This window comes from Hevea brasiliensis, chromosome 17 (assembly GCF_030052815.1).
Source record: "Hevea brasiliensis isolate MT/VB/25A 57/8 chromosome 17, ASM3005281v1, whole genome shotgun sequence".
Classification (NCBI taxonomy): domain Eukaryota; kingdom Viridiplantae; phylum Streptophyta; class Magnoliopsida; order Malpighiales; family Euphorbiaceae; genus Hevea; species Hevea brasiliensis.
This window is the reverse complement of record NC_079509.1, coordinates 7,667,889-7,693,198: the sequence shown is the minus strand read 5'-3', so window position 1 is coordinate 7,693,198 and position 25,310 is coordinate 7,667,889. Positions and strand designations below refer to the sequence as shown.

At 35.0% G+C, this 25,310-nt stretch overlaps 4 protein-coding genes, 1 non-coding gene and 2 pseudogenes across 5 annotated transcripts; 4 read left to right on the top strand and 3 right to left on the bottom strand.

Annotated features, from left to right (window-relative positions):
• Nucleotides 1–1,515: 1,515 nt before the first annotated feature.
• On the top strand, nucleotides 1,516–1,623 carry LOC131175700 (small nucleolar RNA R71). Its single transcript, XR_009145891.1, has one exon. It is a non-coding gene; the product is annotated as a small nucleolar RNA R71 (small nucleolar RNA).
• A 4,009-nt stretch (nucleotides 1,624–5,632) lies between these two features.
• Nucleotides 5,633–7,268, top strand: LOC110665289 (uncharacterized). Its single transcript, XM_021825344.2, has 2 exons — nucleotides 5,633–5,949; nucleotides 6,640–7,268. The coding sequence occupies exons 1-2, from the start codon at nucleotides 5,856–5,858 to the stop codon at nucleotides 7,095–7,097; spliced, it is 552 nt and encodes a 183-aa protein (XP_021681036.2). The 5' UTR covers nucleotides 5,633–5,855; the 3' UTR covers nucleotides 7,098–7,268.
• Nucleotides 7,269–7,901: 633 nt separating this feature from the next.
• LOC110665288 (nucleoside diphosphate kinase 2, chloroplastic) lies at nucleotides 7,902–11,134 on the bottom strand. Its single transcript, XM_021825342.2, has 7 exons — nucleotides 10,730–11,134; nucleotides 10,387–10,440; nucleotides 9,995–10,081; nucleotides 9,662–9,742; nucleotides 9,457–9,569; nucleotides 9,284–9,333; nucleotides 7,902–8,116 (listed from the first exon to the last, which is right to left on the bottom strand). Exons 1-7 carry the CDS (start codon nucleotides 10,994–10,996, stop codon nucleotides 8,049–8,051), a joined length of 720 nt encoding a protein of 239 aa, XP_021681034.2. The 5' UTR covers nucleotides 10,997–11,134; the 3' UTR covers nucleotides 7,902–8,048.
• A 676-nt stretch (nucleotides 11,135–11,810) lies between these two features.
• LOC110665250 (GRAS family protein RAD1-like) lies at nucleotides 11,811–13,376 on the bottom strand. Its single transcript, XM_021825281.2, has one exon. It carries the CDS (start codon nucleotides 13,374–13,376, stop codon nucleotides 11,811–11,813), a length of 1,566 nt encoding a protein of 521 aa, XP_021680973.2.
• Nucleotides 13,377–15,849: 2,473 nt separating this feature from the next.
• On the bottom strand, nucleotides 15,850–16,795 carry LOC131175234 (uncharacterized; annotated as a pseudogene).
• A 1,468-nt stretch (nucleotides 16,796–18,263) lies between these two features.
• LOC110665305 ((13S,14R)-1,13-dihydroxy-N-methylcanadine 13-O-acetyltransferase AT1-like) lies at nucleotides 18,264–19,107 on the top strand (annotated as a pseudogene).
• Nucleotides 19,108–21,346: 2,239 nt separating this feature from the next.
• Nucleotides 21,347–22,815, top strand: LOC110665296 (stemmadenine O-acetyltransferase-like). Its single transcript, XM_021825357.2, has one exon. It carries the CDS (start codon nucleotides 21,347–21,349, stop codon nucleotides 22,649–22,651), a length of 1,305 nt encoding a protein of 434 aa, XP_021681049.2. The 3' UTR covers nucleotides 22,652–22,815.
• The last annotated feature ends 2,495 nt before the right edge of the window (nucleotides 22,816–25,310 follow it).

Genomic DNA, 25,310 nt, shown 5'->3' with positions numbered 1-25,310 from the left:
TCACCTTTCACGTCAATCAAAGCACCAGCTGTAGCCAGGAAAGGCCTCCCCAAAATGATTGGCATATGAGAATCCTCTTCCATGTCCAAAATGACAAAGTCAACTGGGATGTAAAATTTTCCAACCTTCAGTGGTATATTTTCCAAGATCCCTTCTGGATATTTAATTGATCTGTCTGCCAACTGAAGAGAAATGTGGGTTGGCTTAAGATCTCCCATATTAAGCTTCTCATAGATGGAGAGGGGCATAAGGCTTACACTAGCCCCTAAATCACATAAAGCTTTTACAGAACATGATTCCCCAATGTGGCATGGAATTGAAAAACTCCCTGGATCCTTGAGCTTTGGAGGGAGTTTCCTTTGGAGAATAGCACTGCATTCCTCAGTTAAGGCTATAGTCTCATAATCTTCAAGTCTTCTTTTGTTTAAGAGAATTTCTTTCAAAAACTTAGCATAAGAAGGCATTTGGGAAAGAGCATCGATAAAAGGCACATTTATATATAGCTTCTTCAAAACCTCTAAGAACTTCCCAAATTGCTTATCAAGCTTGGCCTTTTGAAATCTCTGTGGAAAGGGAAGCTGTGGCTTGTAACGCTCTGGAGGTATGTATTTCTCTTCTTTCTCTTCAACCTCCTCTTTACCTTTTTCTGCACTCTCTTGTTTTTCATCTCCTTGACATCTTTCTCATTTTCTCTCTTCTCAACTTTTTCACTCTTCTCAATATGCACTATTTTACCACTCCTCAGTGTGATGGCATGACATTGCTCCCTTGGATTTTCTGTTTGACTGGGAAGTTTTCCCATAGAATTGGTACTTGATGAGCATGCTTGTTGTGCAATCTGATTTTCCAGCATCCTATTGTGTGTTTGCATTTGTTCCAGCCTTGCTTTCATCTCTCTCATCTCTTCATCACGCTTAGTTTGATTAGCAAGGATTTGTTGTAATAAAGCCTCTGTGGTAGAACTTTGTTCTTGCTGTCTTGGTAGAGGCGCAGGAATTGCATTCTTTTGCTGAAAACTAGGTGGTGGTTGCCTAGGTTTGGTATTGATGCCCTTGTTGTTGTGGTGAAAAGTTCTGAGTTGAAGCTTGATTTTGCTGATTCTCCCATGAAAAATTGGGATGATTCCTCCAAGCATATGAAGGATAATCTACTCCGCAGCTCATTGTTCCTTCTGCATAAGTAACTTGTTGAGAACTTCTAGAGCATGATGATGAACTGACTAGCATACTTAAATCCTCCATTTTCTTAGCAAGGACATTAGTGAGTGCATCAAATTTGGCATTGATCATGTTGAATGGATTAAGCTCATACATTCCAGTAACTTGCCTTTTTTGAGTTGGAGTTGACCCTCTTGGACTACTCCATAAATGACTGTTCTTTGCTATTTTCTCTAACAACTCATAAGCTTCATCTTCATGCTTAATGATGAATTCCCCTCCAGTTTGAGCATCAATGATTCCTCTGATAGCATGAGTGACATTTGTGTAAAAATTCTGGTTTATCATCCATTTAGGAATGGCATGATGTGGACATTGTCTCTCCAACTCCTTCCATCTCATCCATGACTCATAAAGAGTCTCATCTTCTCTTGGTCTAAAAGCAATCATTTGATTCCTCAACTCTTGAGTTTTTCCAGGTGGAAAGTATTGGGCAAGAAATGCATCAGTGAGCTACTCCCAATTTGTAATTGAGTTGTGAGGTAAAGAATCAAGCCAATTCAATGCTCTATCTTTCAAAGAGAATGGAAACAATTTTAGCCTTGCTGCATCATCAGACACTCCTGGTTGCTTTTGCATGTCACAGATCATAACAAACTTCTTAAGATGAGTATGAGGATTTTCTGAAGGATGACCTCCGAATTGAGAATTCTGAATCATTTGTAGTACTCTAAAATCCATCTTATAACTATTTGCATCAATTCTTGGTCTTGCTATACTCTCTCTCAAGTCATCAAAACGAGGAAAAGCATGATCCATCATGCTTCCCCTAGGCACATTAGCATTTACAACCTCTTCAACTTGGGCTGCATTTTCATTGTTTCGATCATTTCCAACATTACCACCACCTATTCTAATTCTTTCATCAGCCATGTCTCCTTCAATTTCAGCTGCTCTCAGTGCTTCTTTTCTTCTTCTGGTTTCTTTCTTGTTGGCTTTACAAAATTTCTCAATTTCAGGATTAAACAATATGGATGTGTCACTTGTACTTCTGGCTCTTCTCATAAAAGATTAAAAGTACCTGAAAAAGAACAAACAAACACAAAATGAAAAGATAACAAAAATAAAACTATAAACAACTAAAATAATCAAGAATTCAATCTTAAACAAACAACTCCCCGGCAACGGCGCCAAAAACTTGATATGTCCCAACCGCAAGTGCACGAGTCGTTCAAGTAGTATAGAAAAAGATATCGTTCCCACGAGGAGTTGTGTTAATGATTGAATTTTTGATATAAAATAAAATATGTTAAAATTGTATTTTATTCAGATTAATAAAAGAAATTTGGGAATTTAAAGCTGAAGGTATGAAAATGCAAAACTAAATTCAAACAACGACTAATTTAATAATTCGCAAAATAAAGAAATTGATAATATTAATAATAAAAATTAATAAAATGAGATTAAACTAAACACTCAAAAGTAAAATTCCAAGTAATAATTGATAAAAGACGATTCTGGAGTTAAGGGTTCATATTTAAGTCATTTTGGGATTTTCCCTAGCTAGCCCAATCCATGAAATTTATGGGTTTAAAGGAGATTAATTCTAAAATCCTTTGAAAACTCTTTCGAGTGAGACAAAGAGTGCCTTAATTAACTTAATCCTACTTTTGTGGAGTTAAAATTAACCAATACCCATTAAGTTCTTTAATCAATCTATTAAAACCCTCTTAACCCTTAGTCTATTTCTAGATCTAAGTTAATTAAGTCCAATTTCTTGATTAACTATCAATTGGTTTTCTCATTTCGGTGGTTCAACCAAGGATTAAAAACATAACTTAATGGGGCCCTTCATTAAGCATGTGAATAAGCACACAAGAAATGGATTAAACCTCATAAATTCATTAAATTGGAACTAACCCAGTTCAAATCCACAAAAATAACTAAAATATTACATCTCTTACTCCAGAATAAAATTAAACTACTCACTATCCATAATGCTTACAAGATATTATGAGTTTAAATGGAAATAAAGCTTTAATCTAAGCTAAGAAACAAAAGCTCAACACTAGAAGTGTAGGAAAAATATAAGAAAAGAAAGAAATCTCCAAATCTGATTGGAAATGGTGTGAGAGAGATTTGTGACTCTTCAGCTGCCCTTTTGCTCCTCTTCCTTTCCTTTTCTCCTTCTTTTCTTCCTCCCTCTAAAATGGGAAATGGGGCTATTTATAGCATTTTCTGACATGGAGCCCTAAAATGGTGTGTTTTAGGAGGAATTTTCTGAGGGAATCTTCTGCCAGCTCATTAATGAAACCTTTGTGGGACTGCATAAGTGGACTGCATAAGTTATGCAGTCCCTTATGCAGTTTTCGGCTGTTTCTGGTTCACTTATGGAAAACCGCATGACTTGGCGCATAGGTTATGCACAATTCCGTGAGATTGCATAAGGGAGGCGTGAATCTGCATAGGCTATGTACTCTCCTTATGCACAATTCGGTAGGTGTTGGACAGTGTTTCTTCTCCTTATGCAGATCTGCATAGCTTATGCGGCAAATTATGCGCAATTTGGCCAATGCATATTTCAACTTTAAAACTTGTTTTTGACATCTTTGGCTGTAGAAGTTACTCCTCAATGGAAAATTTTCTTTTCAGTCCTTCAAAAACACCATTTTTCCTACAAAACAAAGTAAAAATTACAAATTAATCTATAATTGACAATTCTAAAAAACTAACTAATTAACTAATGAAATTAGCTAAAAGTGACTAATAATCAAATAAAATGGTTATGAAATTAAACCTAAATGATTATGCAAAATGTATGCATCAGAGACATGGTGGAAAGATCCTTAGAGTCATCAAGAGAGGAGATTTTAGACTCAAACCTCTCTAGAAGTGTCACAGGGACCTCTTCAACAATCCTATTGTTAAGAAAATCCTCACCAAACAACCTGATTTTGTTAACAATTAAGGAGATTCTGTCAGAATATTTGGCAATGGATTTATTTTCTTGCATGCTTAGAGACTCAAAATCCCTTTTCAAATTCAAAATCTGCATTTGTTTGGTTCTATCGCTTCCCTGATACTCAACTTTTAGCCGATCCCAAGCTTCTTTAGCAATTCTGCATCCCATGATCCTAGGGAATACTGAATCTGCCACTGAATTTTGGATGAGTGTCTTGGCTTTGAAGGCCTTGATTTGTTGGTAGTGGAGCTACTGGCCTGTCTTCAACTACAACTTCCCAAAGATCAAAAGCTTCGAAGTAAGATCGCATCTTCAATGACCAAATATAATAGTTTTCACCAGTGAAGACCTGTGAAGCTAACCAAAAAAGGTTGTTGGCAGCCATTTTTTGTTAAAAGGATGAAAGGATTTTTTTTAGATGAACTCTAGGTTTTTTTTCTCAAATCTCACAGGTCCTACAAGACTAATCAGGCTCTAATACCACTTGTTGGATCAAAAGGTGATTTAAATGGTTTTGTTACCTTTCACAGCAAGGAGAGTTTTTGGTTTTGAAGTAACAACAACAATAAAACAGAGAAAAGGACCAGAAAGATTTGACAATTGCAGTGATGAAATTTTATTCAACCAACAAATTTATTTATACAAAAGAAGCTAACAAATTTTCCTACTTTGTTGCCCATTCTTTGGACTGTTACAACTAATTTAAATTCAAAAATATACTAACAGTTATTGCTGATTTTTCTACTGGTTTTCATGTTTCAAGAGAAGACTTTTTCAAAGTTTGGAACCAGCAATGTCAACACTTGAATACAGTATATAGTTGCTGATTCCTTGATTATTCATATTGTTTACTTTAGCTTCTGTATAATGACACCACAATTTTCTGGTATGGCGCTGCTCTGCCAGTCTTCAAGTTTCAGAACTTCTCCCAAAAGTACTTTCTTGAATGAGCATTAGCAGAAAAAGGTCATTTCCTGGATGTGCTCAATCTTTACAAAACTTTCTTATACCTCTGAAATAATTTCACAAGTTTCACAATTCCTCTTTGCTTTATACCTCGCATAGTTCAACTAAGTACTAGATTAAAGTTGTTATTGATTCATCATTTGAGCAAAAGCTTGTTATCAGTAGGAAGATTAAATAATAAACGATTATATGAATATATGATGATGGTATTACATTAAAAAAAAAACTTTATAAACTTATTTCTTTTTCTTTTTTATTCGCTTTCTCACATAAAGTAATTAAATAATTTAATAAAAAATATATTTTCTTCTTTATATTTAATTTAATTTATTTTTATTGTATAATTAAAGAAGCAAACAAAGAGAAAAGATCATTATCAAACAAAAAAAAAAGGTGGGTTTAACGTAGGATACCATAATTAAGATTCACAATCCACTGTTTAGCACATGGGTTTCAGGTATAAAATTATCATGTAAAATTAAAAATAATTCTGATTATTTATAAGAGAAGATAATCTAAATGGATTTGGACTGTTTTGGAGATTTGAGATTGTATGGGCCGGATAGGCTTACATTGAACTAATCGAATCTTGGGTTGGCCCGGTTCATCTCAAAATAAAAGTTGAGATTTGAGAGTTCCCGCTGCCGCAACTCAATTGTGGCGCCAAAAGCCGAGAGTTAGGAAGCATCTCTATCTTCTCTGCCCTAGGTCTAAATAACCTCGTCTGCTTCACCGGGGCTCTTCTGCTGAATGCTGGAGACAAGGAGACTATGTTCGGAAGGCTCAGACCATCTACTTCTTCGTTGGATAGCTTGGAGAGGCCACCTTCCAAGATCTTCAAAGACGATCCTCTCTCCATCTACGGTACGCTCTGTGTGTGTGTGTGTGTGTGTGTGTGTGTGTGTAATCTTTGGGTAATTCTACTCTTCAGGGCATGAATTGGTTTTAATTGTAAATCTCAACTCTTTTTCTCAGTATTTGGTATCTAGGAGCTTGGAAATTCAGCGATGTCCTGGCCATTTTCTTTTTCCCCAATTAGATAGAATTGGTAACATGTCCGGAAATGGTTTCAAACGGCCTGTCGTTCGCGAAAGATGCGTGACCTAGAACTCGCCTTTGTCAATTGCTGGAAATCTCTGTTGTTTAAACAGATACTTTTTCTGTTTGTTATATTTTCCTTTAAGATCATGGATCATTCCTTCGAAGTGAAGTGTCTGCTGCACTCATTAGATGGTGCAACGGATTGTTAGAAAACTACGAAGTCTCGTAATTCAATTTGAAATTTGCTCTTTTGGTTGCTCAATCTTTCGTTGCGTTATAAGGATCTTTGATCTGGTTGATCGTGATCCATGACCATCCCGGGATGTCATAGAATTGTTTGGTTTTGAACATTCAATAGCTGTCTGTCATAATCTTTAGAACTTGTCAGGTTGAATTTTAGGACTCTAATGCTTCTTCAAGTTGGTATTCCTTCCATTCAGGGGCCGTTTTGATTTGGGTATCTAAAATTCATCAATGCTGATGTTTACTGAAGTCCTCCTGTGCTTGTTGCAGAGGCTACATTGATAAAGCTTAAATTAGGTTCGCAGCGTGATTTAAGTTCCTCCTTTAAGGAGACAATGGAGATGGAAAGTGATTGCAGTGCTGCAACTGCTTCCAGTTCTATGGAGTTGGTGAATCTGGACCCCATGCTTTGTACCTCTACAAACGTCTCTGAAACTCACCAACGTCTTGTAACATCTCCTGATGAAGAGGCAATGGCAATTGATACGATAAGCTCTTGTGCAAGTAATCTATCAAGTCCTAGAGCTTGCCAATCTACAGGTGATTCGAAACAGCTACAAAGTCGGAATATATCACTTCTTTACTTGTTTTCGAAATATAACACTTCACGCCATGCATTAAGCTCATCAGATGGAGAGTCGATGACAGTAGCGAGCCATTGTTCTACCAGTAGTTCCTCAAGTTCCAGCAACCGCCAGTCATTTGGCAGCACAAATAAACAGGTCTGAACACTAATGCCATAGTTTTTCTACTGGCTGTCACGTGAGATTTGTATCCCAATTTTTTAATTCTCTAAATACTGGAAGTCTTGTCCATAAAGACATTTTTATTTATTTGTAACCTGATTGAACTCTTGACTTCGGCTTGATTTGATGCTAATTATTTCACCGAGTTTATAACATGCTTTCTATTTCAGTTTTTTATCTAAAGATACTATTAGAAAAAAAAAATTAACAATGCTTGGAAGTTCCCACCACAAGGTTGTTGCAGGAATTGGAGCGGTTCCCCCCATTCATTTAGATGTAGCTTTTAGAAGGGCCAAGATTAGAATAACAATATGATTATTTCCCAGAAATTATAGCGTCTCACGGTGCCATGGCAACAGAATTTTTTCACTAGCTACCACGTTCTAGATTTGACAGGACCAAAGAGCATAGATTGCCATTCAAATGCTTTTAAAGGAAAGAGTAAGATCTCTACAAATCATTCTGATTAAAAAAAAAAAAAAAAACTCTACACATCATTCCTTTAGGTGGGGAACTCATGGAATGGTTAATGCCAAATTAGGCCAGCAAGTAACCTTAAGCCCCCTCAATACATACGGTAATGACAATGGCACAATGCTGCCTAACTGAGCTTATGACATTTTCTTTAATATCTAATGAATTGCCAAGATTAATCCTCAGAATAGCAGAAACTTGGGTGCTACTAGGTATATTTTCTAAACACAATCTAAGGTCAGTTCCATACCTCAATCCAGTGTTAAGGCATCAGAACAAAAGAAGACAATTTTCCAGGCAAAGAGCAGAAACTGATCTGAATTTTCTCACATGTTTCACATTGAATCTTCATGCACTGAGATAGAATTATTCCAAATTGAGAAAAATAAATAAATACAGCTGCTCAGAGGAAAACTCTTGAAAACTGCATGCCTCTCCAACTGAAGTGCTCTGTGAAAATCACTCCCTTAGCCAAGTTGCTTGAGCTGGTGACCACTGACATAATTCACCTTCCTTAAACCAAAGTGCTGTGAGTAAAGCAAATGTCATTAATTATTAGAAGGGCTGAGGTAAAGGTCAAGAATGATGATGAGTTTTTATTCAGAGCTTTATCTATCACTTCAAAAATTGTAATAGAAAAATATTAAAGCAACACCACCACATCAAAGTTCAAGTGTTCACTGTGAACTGAGAAGGTGAATAATATTGATCTGCCTACAATGTGTACTGTCCCTTTAATTGGTAAAACAGACACACACAAATGCAAGATAGAGCAACAGAAAGCAGATTGCACTATGGGCATAAGCTAGTCTATTGTTCGTGTTCAATTTTACAACTGAGATCTTAAATAAGTTACAAAAAGTACTTACAGCAACCTTGTTAGAAATGTCAATGAAAAAGCACCGAGCAGTGAGGTTGTTTTACTTCGAAGATGAAGCATGTATGTGCTGCATTCAATCCATAAAACAAACTTCTTCCCCCTGACCCCCCCAACCCAACAGTTTTTTCCCTTAACTTTTTTATCCATGAAGTGGCCATCAGGCCTTAGGGCCAGCTTGGCGGCGTGTTTGGAGCACCTGCCTCTGCTTTTCCAATTTCTTTTAATTATTTTTTAATTTTTCTCTGACCTGCTTCATGTGAACCATGGTTTGGGAAAAGCTACAATGTAAACTTTTCCCAAACCAGGTCTTCGAGAAGCTGAAAATGAAGCAGACCACTCACCCACACTGCTAAACTGGCATTTAGACTATTTAATGGGAGTTTACACTCTCCCATCTCAAAAATCCTCATTCCTTGTACCAGAAAGAAAAGAAGGAAAGAAAGAAAGAAACCCCTATTCCCCATCCTAGAAGTCAAAACCTTAGACCTCTAAGTTGGAATTCCTAGTTTTAGCAATCTGGGTTATCCCCTCAGAAACTTTTTCTCTCTCTTTTAAATATTGCTCATGGTGTTTTCTATGTTAACTGTTCTCAAGATTCGCTTCTTATATACTTTTTTTCCAAAAGGAATTTTCTGTAGTCAACTTGAAAACATTCCAAATATGGATCTATTCCTCGTACATCATAACCCACAGAAGACTGCATTTGGATCAACCACTCAAGACCAGATAACTGGACTCCGAAACCAAAACCATTTGCAAAAGAAATACTTCTGCTACACAAAAGAAAGTAAATTTAGAGCATAAGAGGAGTTACCTATTTCACGTTTTCCATTCTCAGGGCTGTCACTGCCATGGACCACATTCCTGCAGAAATTTTCATCATCAGAAAGAACACAATTGCTACATGGAAGGGGGAAACGCAACCCACTATAGCAAAAACCAAACAGACATATAAATCAGCCTAGTACAAAGGTCATAGGGACTAACCTTCCAGTTTGAACAGCAAGATCCCCTCTTATTGTGCCTGGTTCAGCTTGAAGAGGATCTGTTGACCCTATCAACTTACGTGCTGATGCTACAGCACCAACACCTTCCCAAGCCTGGTTAAAATAAAACCATGAGAACTCAAAACCTAAACATAGGATTCATAAACTCAGGATAGATACAATCATGAGGAAAATGGTGAACATACCATACACACAACAGGACCTGAAGTTATGTAATTAATCAGTTTAGGGAAGAAAGGCCTAGTCTTGAGATCCTTATAATGTTCCTGTAATTATGGGAATTTATTACAGAATGATGAGACACACAGTAATATAGACATAAAAGCTGACAATCAAAGTTGATTTCTCCGCAATCAAACAGAAAAACACTCATCATTATCACTTACATTAGAAAGTGCAAACTAGATATTATAGCAAGAAACAAAGACACTTGGATACTTGAAAGATATAGACAAATACTGATTACAGTCTCATCACATCAATAATGGAATTCACACAAATGTTGCTAAACAACAAACCTCTGCCAATTCTTGAGGACATTGGAAGAGCTTCAGGCCTGTCAGTTTAAATCCTTTCTTCTCAAATCTTGATATTATTTCTCCAACCTAAAACAACTCAATCCCATGAGGATAAATTTAGAATGAGAAGATCAAAACTCAATGTCATTTCTAAGAGACAAAGTTTCACTGCTCAGGAATACTAAATTTAACACAAAATAAGTAGGCATCTGACTCAGTTTGATATATAAATTTTGTTTTCTTATTCCCAAACAATGAAAATATTAGCTTTGAACCAGCAATTTGTCCACTTTAAACCTAAAATTCCTTAACCATTCTTCAACTTTCTAAGCGACAAAAAGCATAAACTTTTCTAGTAGTTTCAGTGTATGTGGAAAATAATAATATCTTACAAGTCCCCGCTGGATGCCATCAGGCTTGACCATAATATAAGTCTCTTCAACTTCCTGTATCACAAAATTAGGAAAAATAATGTAAAAAAAGAAATGGGTTTTCACCAAATACAAAGAATGATGAGAAAATGTCAAATATTCAACAGGATTGCTACAAATCTTTGCCATAAACTGAAAAATCACTTTTCTTCCCCATAAATGAAGTGAAGACTTAGCGAATTATAAATATAGCAAATAAAAGCAAAAATATATGCAACTCTTAACTTTAGTTTCCAAACTCAAAATTATCAGTCAATGGGGTAATGGCGGATAGCAATTCTGTCGAGAAAGAGAGAGAGTATACCATGGAAGCGACCAAATGAGGAAGGAAGATGTGGGTTTTGGTGGCCTTGCGGGGTTTAGCATAAGAAGGACGAGAAGGGGAATATGAGAAAAGGTGGAATGGCGAACGGAATGCAGCCAGTTGGCCGGTGCATACGCTAATCTTCTTGCAGGGTAAGCAGGGTAAGCTATTGCCGCTGCTTCTGAAACTTCTCTCCGTCGATAAGCGAAGAGTGGATGACGCAGAAACGCATGGTCCACTTCCTCCAAGCCAGCCGGCTGCTTCCATTCTCTTTTTTCTCAATCTCTAACTCTCCTCCACGGGACCAAAAGCTGTATATTTTTTTTCTTAGGGCTTTAAGATGCCATACTAATACCGACGAAGGTCCATTTGACTTTTTTAGTCCACGGTCACGGCTAGGACGGACGGAGACGAAAACGGCTATAATCGAAAAATTAATTACTCTATGTTCTCCTATTTTGTTAAAATTAATTATTTAATTTTTTTTACTAATTTTATAATTTAATTTTATAAAATACAAAAATATTTTAATTCAGTTAAAAAAATAAGTAATTAATTTTAACAAATTATACGGACTTATAATATAATTTATCCTTGAACTAAACAAGCAAACTATCCATCTTTAAGCTTATCTATCTCTTGCTTGTACAGTCAAACAAAGAACTGGAAATGATTTTCAACTCTCACCAGAACTCTCTGAGGCGATGCCATTTCATTTAATTAATAGAATTATGCATTACATTAATCACCATAAAAAAAAATTAGTGCCAAATTACAGGCAATAAAGAATTAATGAATGTTGATTGATATATACAATCTGAACCCAGTCTATATGTGCACCGAAAACAACCACATTCCTTTTTATTTCATCTGTTTAGCGACCTGAACAGCTAAAATCCAGACTCGAAAAGAGTACTTATTTACAGTGCAAAGTCTCTGCTTGCACTTCCATGAAACTTGAGCCTTTAAACATCACATCTCTACTAGGAGAGACGACACAAATTATTGAGTTACATAGCCACCTAGGCTAACTTATTGTTAAACTTCATTCTGAATGCAACTTCTGGCTGCTTTATATTAATTAGCATTTCCAGCATGAAGCTGCAATAATAGGCTTGAACTTCCAACCAAGGACCATGCAACCCTTTTCTTCCACAACGGTATAGCCATCACAAACCTTATTCTTCCCCAGCCATTGTTTGGCCTGGGCCATCATTTTAATTGGTGCAGCCTGAAATCCTGCACGGCTCATTCTCCTGCGCCACTGGTCCACCTTCTCATGCCGCTCCACCCTTGCTGGTCCCTCACAGCTCACAATGTTCTTTATCTCCTCAGCAAAATAAAACTGTTCCATCTTTGCACGCCTGGTGTCGTACCTGGGCAGCATCGCATCCAGGGAGTCGAAAATTGCTGAATAATAATGCAATGCTTCCATAAATCTTCCCAAAAAGAACGGCCCATTGTGGCTTGAATCTTGCTCAACTAGAACAAGAACTTTTGGTGAGAGAGCATGAATGATCTGTAAAACACAATTCAAAGCTCCTCTGCTTTCTTTAACCACACAGTGCAGCTGAAGGATGCTGTTCACGACAAGAACTTCACCATCAAATACTTTGATGTCATCACAACGCAGGTTTTCCAGGTTGCTTTCCACCACTGTGAACTCCAAGTTAATTCCCAAGTCGTTTGCATATTCCACCAGTTCATCACCGATGGTTTGGAACCTACCAACACAAAGGCCTACCCCAGTAATTCGAAGACGGCAAGGAGGCTTGCCTGCACGACTGGCGAGACTTTGGATCAGCTGGCGCCATTGGTGACCATGTGGCAAACCAAGGGTCATTCCCAAGTCCACCACATGGACAAAACTCTCTCCCTCAAAGGCTTCCAATATTGATGAGTTCGCCACAAAGTGACCGAACTGAATATGGGGGCAAATTTCGTAAACAAGACACAATGCTTCTTCCTTCTCATCAGAGCTAATGTCCATTATGTTCATCATCGGAGCAGTGAAACCAACTGTCCCCAGTGGTTGAACCACGGACAACCTATCAGCAAGGCCTTGGACAAAGCAAGATGCCACGCGCTGGAAAGAAGAGCCAAAAACTAAAGCACTTCTTCGAAGCTCAGACAATAAAGCTGAGGCATGTGACTTATCACGACAAGCCACAGCTTCAGCACAAGCAATTAAAAGCTGAACGAGCCTCATTCCATCGGTACTACCATCTTCTTCATTTCCACCTTCCTCAGCATTGGTCATAACTGTTGCTGTCTCTTCAATAGCCTCAGCTGCAAGATATCTTTGGGTATAAGTTAGTATATGATCTCTGAAACGAAGTCTTGGCAAGCTATTTAGGCTATTATTGCTACTACTGCGGCTTATGCTGTTATCACTATTACTGCCTCCAACACAATAAAAGTCACTATTACTTCCTGTGGATTCTGCAAAACTTAGTGTTCGCTTGATCCTCTTACGTTCTCTAATTTCTTCTGAGAAAGGAAGGATACAAATAAATGGATTGTTCTCCAATGTAGGCAAATAAGGGTAAGGATAGTAAGCCATAGCTGAAACACTGAGATCAAGACCACTCATTCTATTGACTGTTCCATCTTCGGAGAACTCACTTGAGGACAAACTGGGAGACATTTCTCAAGTCTATTTCTCTCTGTCTTCCTCCTTATTCCAAAAGATTTATCAATAAAGCCCTGGAAGACCCTATCACCAAGAAAAGCTGGTATATAAGGACTGATTTTCTTGTTGAGCGTTAATTCGGAGGCTATGGTATATTAATTTAATAAAAACATATAAGTTGACAGAAAACATTGGTGCAAATAGTTGTCTCCCTAAAAGGCAAACAGCATAGTGATTTAAGAGCATAGAGCAATCAAAAATTTCTCCTATCCTTCTCGAAAGAATTTGATTTCTTGTCTTATCCTATGTTCTTCTAAGAACTCCAGCATAGGTGGTAACTTTATATTCAAATGCTAACCATTGTAAAACCTTAGAATAAGGACATCATTTTCTGCAATATCCTATATATTCCCTTCAATTTCGTACCTTTTTACCTTATATATATAGTTATCTATATCTAGCTTAGATGATATGTAAGTTTATCTAGTCATATTCATAATCCATCCAATGCGAATCACCCTTGAGTAATATATTACACTGAAAACAAATTTATGAGAGAAAAGGACGAAAAAAGTTCGCTGGCAATTAATTAAAATTTCTGCCTCTGCAATATATATACACCTTCACTAGAAGCTATATATTACATTTCTGCTCGTAGACTTCTATAGATTCAGCAATCTCTATATCAAAGGCCTCATACAGGCATCATCTTTTGAGACACTAGATAACCAAAATCATCACATAGGCTAAGTTCCTCCACAATTGACATATCATCATATTTCCTATCATAATCTAAGACTGTTAATTAGGGTAGGTACCTCATTGGTGTCATATCCAATTGCACCTGAAAAATATGCGTACCCTACAGCGTGCATGTGAAAACTGAATTTTTATCATAAAGAAATTAAACTACTCCATTATGGCTATTTTTGCCGACTAACATGGAACATTAACAAAATATACACAAATGATTGTCGTAACATATTGAGATTTAGATGCCTTTGTGTCCTCTATGCATCTAAAATTTCATCATTTGGCATTTATATATTATAAAGTTTTGATATTTTAATGCATTGATTATTGATATTTGTTAAAACATTCCTTCGTTAGAGTCGGCTCAGCATATTCTAAGGTTCGAACATCATCGGAACAAGAAACTAAAATAATGAAATGTTATGGTCATGGATGCGATTGCCTAACAATGGACAGCAACGATGCTCTTTGTATTAGAATTTTGGGTGTGCTTCATTTCATAGTAGGACATCGAAAAAGAACGCAAGTTTCTAATGTAAAATGATTTTGGTGCCGTATAATCTGTTAACTACATATATGACACTCATGAAAAGACAATGGCAGAAATAAATCTAAGAGCTTAACAATAACACCATGCCATGGATCATATGTGGGAACGACGTATAACTATTAAAATACTAAAGCCTTTTCAATTTCAAAAATGGAGGAAAAGAAAAAAAGAAAACTCCGGCTATTAGGATTCTTGAGAAATTCTAGAAGCATAAAATATATGCTCTGCTAAGACGGTATTAAAAAAACAAAGAAAATGAACTGGAGGTGATACTTGTTCCAGTTTTGCTTTTGCCTTTGGGGAAAATGTTATGTTGAATTCTTTTCAAAGAGAGGGATGCCATTTTAGTATTGATACATTGCAGAAAATCTTAATTTCTCATTGGCCGGCTAATGTTTGGGCAAGAACTGCAGTGGTGGATCATGACTGGCAATAACATACAATGTTTTTAGCAGTTTCTCAAAGGTAAGAAAAGGCTTAATCAAGTTAAAATGTACCATATTCTTTGATTAATCCAAAAAATTTAAGTCACTTCTGGCTAAATATAATGTCCCTTTTCATGCAGCACGTGAGGCTTGTAATGATTTCTCCAACAACATTTGAGAACATGTTATCATCCTAGAGATACTTTAGCTGACCTTGTTATCTTTCTTTCTTCGATAATGAAAGGCGAGCTCGATCAGCTAATTCTGTTTGATTTGAGGATACTGCTAACTTATAGTATGATTTTACTCATTAACAACAATAGCTCAAATTCAAAGGAGACGAATCCAAAGGAGCTCTTGAAAAAGGGAATTTTGTTTGAGGGTGGGTAGATTCAAGAGAAGGCAATTCTAATTAAGATATTATACTTCGTCAATTCTAATGGAGTTGGAATTGGAGGGCTTTTATCGTTGAAACCTTAATTCAGAGATCATTTTTCAATTTTATTGGAGACATATAGCCAACAAATCAAATCATCCCTCCTTATAGAAGATAGAAGGTTATTAAAATTAGGAAAGGATAAGTTGAGGAAAGAACGCTAAGCAAGGAGAGAAAACCCACCAGGTTGACAGGGAACTCTGCCTTGCTTGGAATGCATACAACTACCAGTATTATTATATGTATTGAGCTAGACCACATAAATGGCAAAAGGAAGGACAAAACGAAATCTTGTCAGACATTTTAATCAACTAAAGATAAGAATTACGCAGCAAAAGGGAAGCACTTTGTGCAGGGGAATGAAATGAAAGAGGCTCCTGGTTGAGCTAAAAAATTGCCATTTCCCTGTAGCTCCATCTCCCTGCTATCACTTGGAGCTGGTGCAATTGCCAGCCAAAGAAGATTTCCGTCGGTGCATTCCGGCAATGGTGAATCCATCCTGGCATCCTCCCACGTGAATTCACAGCCTGTGTCAATGTCAGGAAAGATAGACTTATACTGGATCCTGATGATTTTGCTCTGGAGACCTCCTCCATAGCATACGACTTGGGAGATTATTAGGGGCTGAATTGCCAAACACAAATCTGTTGATAATGTTCTTGGACTTGGGTATGTCAAGCACCGGGAGTAGCCCAGATAAATCTTTTGGAGGGAAGAGATGGTGGTCAAGAAAAAGGCGTGACAAATATTTACCAAGGATTTTACCTACACCCAGTCCACTATACATGGATCTACATGATTGTATCTTGGATTTATGATAAACCTAGTCTAGGCAAGGATTTCCCTATTTATCAAAGCCTCGAGCCATTGAAGCCAACAAGTTGATGAAGTGAATGTGATGCCATCGACAAACTTCTGAGAAATGCTTGTGCCAATAGCCATTCTCCGCAGCTAATTGCATTTACTTGAATAGTCATTTGGGATTCCATGGATAAAGACAGCTCGGGTACGTGAAATTCCTAAGGTGGAAATCCATCCAAATCATCTACTTCAGGTCACCATAGAATATCCAAAAGAGGACAGCTTACTCTGGCTTCAATGAAATCAACTCCTTCGTTACAGTCGATAGAACTGGGTCAATGTTTGCGACAGGTATTTCTTTAACAGATCAATTCTTTTTTGAGCCTGGCATCAGCAGATGGAGTGTAGTACAAGATCATAGGGTATAAGCTGCATGAGCTAGCTGATCGAGAAGGGAAGCTTGAAGCATTTTAATGGTCGATCTCTGGATGTTATTGTGAGAGCTTGAAGTATTTTGATTACCTGATTAAAATTTATTACAAATTATTCAAATTCATTTAAAATTTTTAATTATTATTATTTAAATGTAATTACCTGAATGGACTCGGGCCCATTTAATTTAGTGGACCGTGAATGAGTACTGCAGTGCAGGGTGGGCTGGACAAAATAAAAATAATTAAAAGGCTCCAGGCTCTCGCTCCAATCATCTCCATTAACTTCGAAGTAGTATTAATGAACTGAAATAGTCTTTATAAGTGTGAAATTTGAACCATTCATTCACATCCCCAGAGATCTGCCTAAAGGGAGGGGATGTGGTAGCAATCTTGTTCAAATGGACAATACACTTGGGCAGTATCCCTTAAGGCGTGCAAAATCCTCTCCTCTTGTTACATAAGCCAATCACAGGAAAGAATGCCAAAGGATCTCACTCTCTATAGCCTTTCAGGACCAAATTGTCAAACCCATTCCCTTTTGTTCAATAACCCGTGAAAAAAAATCTCATCACTTGAAAACATCCTTCTCACGGACATTAACGCATTTCTAATTTTCTACATATCCTCTCGCCGGACGAATTAAAGATGGCTTTTCTATTGACTGCAATGATGAAGGTGCTCTATATATAGAAGCCCACGTAGCTGGAGACGTATGATACTCTGAGAACCGGATACACATCAGCTGGAAAAGCTATTGCCATGTAACCCACGTGACGTATCACCTGAGATAACGTCTCAGGTAGTAGTACTAGTTGGGCGGGGAAAGCCCAACAAGGTTACCATTTTCATAGATCCCGAGGATCGATGGTCAAGGAATAGACATGGTTAGGACTGTGCATGGAAGACTCGGCTAAGTTTGAAAAAAAAAAACCCTGGTTCTTTCAGCCCAAGCGTATAATAACTATATCATGCAACTTCTGTTAATTATAAGCTTAAACATGTTTTTTGGATGGGTTTTTATTGAAATTTAAACTCGATTTCACATTTTTAAAAGGAAAAAAATTTATCACTTAAATTCAGTATATCATAAATTTAAAATACAATATATATAATGACAATTACATAATAAAATTCACATGTAAATAAATATTTAAGTCTAAATAAATATTTTTTATTTAAAAATAAATTAAACAGTATGTTATTAAGCTAATAATTACCAATCAATTAACTATATATATATATGTAGACTTAAACTTAATGGGGTAGAAATCCAAAACAAAATCTTTTCTGATTATATTATTAAGGATGCCATTATTGTCATTGGACATTTGGCTGTTGATTTTGAATAGGATTTTCCCAATTAAATCAGGATTCTGGACTGTAACTGCCATGGAACTTATCTTTCCTATTTAAACCTCTCACAAGTCCCAAAGAAACAAACCTCACAAGATACTTAAATATATACAGGGGTGCAGCTTCTTTTCGAAGTAAGAAAGTGCAGAAATGGAAGCTCAAATCATTTCGAAAGAAATTGTCAAACCCTCTTCTTCAACACCTCCACACCTAAGAACCTACAACCTCTCTCTCCTTGATCAATTAACTCCCCCAGTTTACATTCCCATCATTCTTTTTTATTCAACAACCAACGAAAATTTCTCCATAAAATCTCATCACCTCGAGACATCCTTCTCAGGGACATTAACCCATTTCTATTCTCTGGCCGGACGAATCAAAAATAGCTTTTCCATTGACTGTAACGATGAAGGTGCTCTGTATATTGAAGCTTATGTAGCTGGAAACATGTCCATGACACTTCAAGAACCGGACATATATTAGCTGAAAAAGCTACTGCCATGCAACCCACGTGACGCGTCACCTGAGATAAGCTCTCAGGTAATTCTAGCAGCCCAAGTGACTGACTTTGATTGCGGTGGAATGGCGGTCTGTGTTTGTATTTTGGCATGCAATTGCCGATGCAATAGTAGTGGCGTCCTTTATCATTAGCTGGGCTGCAATTGCCGGTGGTGTCAGTGACGATATCGATGGTGTGATCTATGATAGCAACTCTCTCTTCCCTCCACAGGACATAGGAAGCCTTTCGTGGCATGACTTGGTAAATGAGGAAGTTTTATCCAAAACTTTGATGAGACTATTCTTGTTTCATGGTTTTAAGGTAGCTGCTCCGAGAGAAGTAGGCAATGGACCGTGTTTGGATCGGCCAACACGAGTTGAAGCTGTGGCTGCACTCATTTGGGTGGCTGTGATGGCTGCAACTGGAGAAGAATGTGGAGCAGTAATTGCTATGGATTTACGAAGAAGAATGGATGCACTGCCGTGGATCCACTGACGTTTACTATCAATAACAATGATAAGTACTTCGTTGAAGTTATCTTTGGATATGGCTAGAAAGAAGATCCGCCTAAAACTTTAGAGCCTTCAAGTTCTGTGGGCCTGTGGGCTTAAAGCCCAGGTAAAATCCATTTGCCAATTTCTCCATGACCTTCTTTGGACCTGTTTGGCATTGTGTGAAAGTGCTGTTGAGAAAATCACTTTTTTCAATATATTAATTAGAAAGTGTTAAAAAATAATTAAAAATTAAATTTGATCAGTTTTAGTTATAAGAACACTAAAATAACAAAATAGCTTTTTTCAAGCAATTTTTCTCAATAACATCTAAAATTGTACTTTTATTCAGAAAAGTAGTTTTAGACTCTGAAATTCAATACTAAACAGGGCTTCTCTCTCTAGAGCAGACTTCTAATTATATAGGTAAATCACTTAAAATACATTTTTAATTAGGGTGAAATTATACTTAATTAATGAAATTTACAAAATTTTAAAGGTAAATTAATTAAAATTAAAGTATAGTGACCTAATTGACCTAATTAATCAATTATGTGATTTTTGTTTTTGTGCAAAGTAAACAATGACTTTGACCTGTCTTGGCTTTTTTTTTTATTTCTAAAATTAATCAATTTCGTTTCATTTACTTCTAATTGACCCTCAAGCAAAGGATAACGACATTTTACATATTATTTTTCAAATGGAGGGTAATGCCATCTTAAACAATACCTATTTGATTTATTTAATTAATTAAGTTCAGGGATTCCTATTGCATTGATGTACTTCACTCACCAAACTCCATTTGACTCTGTTTAATAAAGGTTAGATTAAATTCTATCTTCCTTAAGCTAAGGGCTAATGATTAGATATATCAGAAGCACTAATGAATAGTGTTCATTCTCTCACAGAAAAATGAATTATTCCTGTAATATAGAAAGTGAATCCCACATGATTGTGAGAGATGATGTATATGCACGAAGTGCACTTAATAATTTCTCAAAACGAAGTTATTAACAATGTCACAATATCGTTTTTTGGGTCAAGCAAGTAATTCAGTGAGAGATCTATTTTATATATTTTATAATACAAAAGGTCAGAATATGGATGGTTAAAACTCTTTCTTCTCTTTATCAATCAACTTTGATCAATAGTATTAGAATAACAGGGTTGCCTTTGATCAGTGTAATGATCATAAGTATAAATTTAAAAAAAAAAAATCTCTAAAAATTTTTACTAGTTTCTCTTTCATATAAATGAGAGAAATTTTATTAGAATATAAATTTAAGGAGAACTTAACATCAAATCTATGCACCGTAAAAGTTCTCACGAGACGCTAAAGACGAAACTGGGTGCAAGTAGAGGTTATAGAATATTTTCCGCATAGGTATAAAAAATTTTATTTTTTTAATTAATCTCTTCAAATATTTAATAAACTTTAATTTTTCATTAATTAGTCTCATATATATATATATATATAAATCTCTCTCTTTCAATTATCGAAGATTCTATCTTCTTTTATAGTTTCTTGCGTCTTTCTTTTATTTTTATACATACTTTCTTTTCCCTACTATTATTATTATTATTATTATTATTATTATTATTATTATTATTATTTAGTGTTATTATTTAAATAGCTATTTTATAATTATTATATTTATTTATTTAATTTTAGCTGAAACTCAAATTCAAAACTTTATAATTTTAAAAATAATTATAATATTACTGACTTAACACTCATTGATTATAATTATTATTTTTAATTGATTTAACTCTAATTGAATTCAAATTCAAAGTTATAATTATAATTTTAAAAGCGAATTTAATATTGTTAAGATGAAATTTATTGATAATTATAATTGTTATATATATAAGATGTAATAGAATAAATAATTTAAATACATAAAAATTGAAATGATAAGAGAAAAAAAAAACAGTAAATAACGTGCCAAGGAAATGCTAGGGAAGTGAAGCAAATATTATCAATATGAACAAAATAAAAGGCAGTCACTATTATCCTACTTGCGAAGCAACCATAAAATTAATTAATTAATTATCAAGTTGTATGCATGTGCAAGATGCAACGGTCTCGATCTCTAGTTGAGTAAGTGATATGATTTGAATGAGTCCAATTTTTCAATCCTTAATACTAAATAGTTCAGTGGAACCTCCTATATAACCTTCATATGGATCAAACCCTAGCTACTAACTAACAATTTAAGCTTTCTTTTACCAAAATTGCAGATATGGAAGTTCAAATCATTTCGAAAGAAACTGTGAAACCCTCTTCTTCAACACCACAACACCTAAGAACCTACAACCTTTCTCTCCTTGATCAATTAGCTCCTCCAGTTTACATTCCCATCATTCTCTTTTACTCAGCAACCGGTGAAATTTCCTGCAAAAAATCTCATCTCTTAAAAACATCCTTCTCAGAGACATTAACCCACTTCTATCCTTTCGCCGGACGAATGAAAGATTGTTTTTCTATTGACTGCAATGATGAAGGAGCTCCATATGTTGAAGCTCATGTAGCTGGAGACATGTCCACGATACTTCAAGAACCGGACATACATCAACTGGAAAAGCTACTGCCATGCAACCCACATGACGTATCACCTGAAGTAAGCTCTCAAGTAATCGTAGCAGCCCAAGTGAATTACTTTGATTGCGGTGGAATGGCAGTGAGTGTTTGTATTTGGCATGCAATTGCCGATGCATCAGCAGTGGCGTCCTTTCTCACTAGCTGGGCTGCGATTGCCCGTGGTGCTACTGACGAAATTGAAGGTGTGATCTTTGATTGCACCTCGCTCTTCCCTCCACAAGACATGCGAAGTTTCTCGTTGCATAATTTCTTAAAGGAGGATTTGTTAAGTAAAATTATGTTGAAAAGGTTCCTGTTTGATAGCTCCAAGTTAGCTGATCTGAGAGAAGAAGTTGGCAATGGACCGTGTTTAGAACGTCCAACGCGAGTTGAGGCTGTGGCAGCCCTCATTTGGGGGGCTGTGATGGCTGCAGATGGAGAAGAAAATCAAAATGAAACTGCCGAGATTAATGCTGCAACCATTTCAGTGGGTCTACGGAAAAGAATGATTCCGCCACTGCCAAAGCTATCAATTGGAAACGCCTATCAAGTGGCAATGGCTAATTTTTCAAAGAAGGAGAAACAGCTAAACTATAATGGTTTAGCAGGAAAGCTTCATGAGTCAATAGGGAAGATGAATAATGACTACGTGAGGAAGATACATGCTGGTGGTGGGTACTTCCAGTTTTTGAGGACAAAAGGCGAGGAGCTTGGGAAAAACCCTAATCTGATGAAGGTGTTTGGATTCAGTAGTTGGTGCAGATTTCCATTCTATGAGGCTGATTTTGGGTGGGGAAAGCCCAATTGGGTAGGCACTGCCTTGACACTTTATAAAGTTGCCATTCTCATAGACACCAAAGATGGTCAGGGAATAGAAGCATGGGTGTCCTTGCCTAAGGAAGATATGGTGAAGTTCGAACAAAATCCTGGCATATGTGCCTATGCATCTTTCAAGCTAAGCACTTAAATAAGTTTCTTGTACTTTGTTATTTTCTTCTAGTTCGGAGGGCAGGAGATAACAATTTGAATCATGCACGCATGCATGCTGATTCTGTGCTATAATCAGTAATATATATGTATATATATATATATATTAGCTACTCGATGGATTACGAATGTAATATAGCTATAATTTCATGTAAGTGTAGGACAAAAATGTTTATTAATTAGAATTGAGTTGGTGACCATATGCTTTATGTGAGGTTTGGCAAGAGTTGATTATATGGAGATTTTATTGAAAGTTGTGATCATTTAATAAAGTTTGAAACATTTTCTTAGCAGATTCTTGGATGAATAGTTTTCCAAATTATGCCAACTTACTCGCTATAAGTCCTATACAATTACTGATGAAAAAAATTCTCATAGAAAACAACAGAGAGCGCATCTTCATTTGTGAAAAATTAAGCAATTTTCAAATAAAAAAAATTAGAAAAAAAAGTTTTGTATTAAAGAATAACTAAAAAACTACTTTTCCAAATTCTCCCTATTTTAATTTGTTTATAATGAAAATTTCTAATTTTTTTTAACTATTTTTCAAACACAAAATAATAATTTTTCTATACCTAAAATTATACTATAATTTTTTTTATAACTTAAACTAAATAGTTTTTAAGAAGATAATTAATTATACTAATTAAAAATTAATTATATTATTATAAAATAAATTAATAATATAATTACAATTATAAATAAAATAAATTTCTAAATACATAATTTTTTTAATTATGAAAGGTATGATATTTTTTAATTTTTGAATTATAAATTATTTTTCATTATTAACATGTGAATGTGTTCTTTATTTTCTATGAAACATAAAAAGTAAAATTTTATTAAATTAAAAAATTATTTTTCACAAGTAAACATATAAAAAAAAAAATCAATATCAAGGAAAATGTACCATTAACGATGCTGATAATTTAATTTAAGACACTAATATTTTTTAAGCATCAATATTTACGTTGTCAGAAGTCCTATCACCCTATAATTTTATAACACAAGACATTTGCATCATTGTCGATAAATATTAGTATTACTACTAGTAGTGTTTAATATTGTTAATTAATGTGTTATAAACTAAATAAACACATTATTAAAAGGAGCTCGCATGCAGATGATTAGCAAATCCCCTCAATAAGTCAATGTCTTAATTGATAATTTTGTGAGATATGTACAATATTTGTTTACCATCCAAGCCAATGGCGTTAGTTAATTTTTAGCGTCTACAATTCTGTCAAATATATTGATTCGTGCCGGGGATTGGAGATTTTGTTTTGGTCAGTGAGATTGACAAGCTAACCACGTACAAACATGCTTCAAACATCACATATAAACAAAAGTAAACGATAAGTATTACACGTCATCTATAAACAAATAAACATATTAATTTTTTATTTAATAATATTAAAATTATTTTAAAGTTATAAAATTTTAATTACAATAAAAAAATGAACGACGGTAAATATAGGTAAACTTGTCAAACCATATCAAAATGAAGCTATATGTGAATGAGTTAAATTAAGGATGCCTTGTCTTCCTGTCAAAATTAAAGAAAAATTAAATAAATTAAATTAATGACATATCACATTCAAAGTTAAACAATTGATGATAAATTCAATTCAGCAAAGTGATTGAGATCTTCGAATGACTTAATAATAAAACTATGTAAAAAATTTATATGCTTACCCCATCTTTTATCTTTAATTAATTAATTAATTCACTAGCTTGTAATGAATTAATTACGATACATATATATATATATATACACACACACCTATCAGCGTCAAAACGTATGGTCACTGAAGTTATTTTAGAAATTAATTTCTCAAATTTCTTAATGAATGTTTTAGCGACAAAATAAATCGTTGTCAAATGTCATACTAATGGGACGGAATAAAATTCGCGGCCTAAGCAAACTTTCCATCACAAAATGCGTTCACATTAATATATAGTTTTTAATTTTTTTTCTAAAGATCATATGTTATTAAAAGGCCCTAAAAGGCTAACAATTACAATCAGGACCAAAGCCTAAAATTTAGCTATGATATAAAGAATCTAAATTATAAGAACTAGCTGAAATCTAACCTCACTAGCCATATAAAACTGAAAGGACTTGAGCCCTAGCCTAAGAATTAGGGCAACAGTAATTGGTAAAGATAACTCGAATCAAAGATCCCAGCTAAATGAGTATTGCAGTTGCAGATTTGCTTCATTTAGAACCTTAACAATAATGGTCAATGGAAATCTAGCCAGTGTTATTAAACCCAACCTGGAAATTGACCCGATAAAAGAATCAAGTGAATGGACAGATCAATCATCCAATCAACATGTCATTAAAAAATAATTAAATATATATAATAATTAAATATAACACGGGTTAATATAAATAAATAAATACATTTTAATTAATGAAGTTTTAATAATTTAAAATAAAAATTTCAACATTTATTAAGTTAAATTTGTATAAATTTTAATAGTATTTTTAAATTTATATAAAAGTGTTTAATTTTAAATATTATTATTATTATTATTTATATATATATATATGAGTAATAAATAAAAATTTTATAAAAGTGTAATTATATTTTTAATATTTATAAAATATTAATTATATGTTAAAAAATAAACCC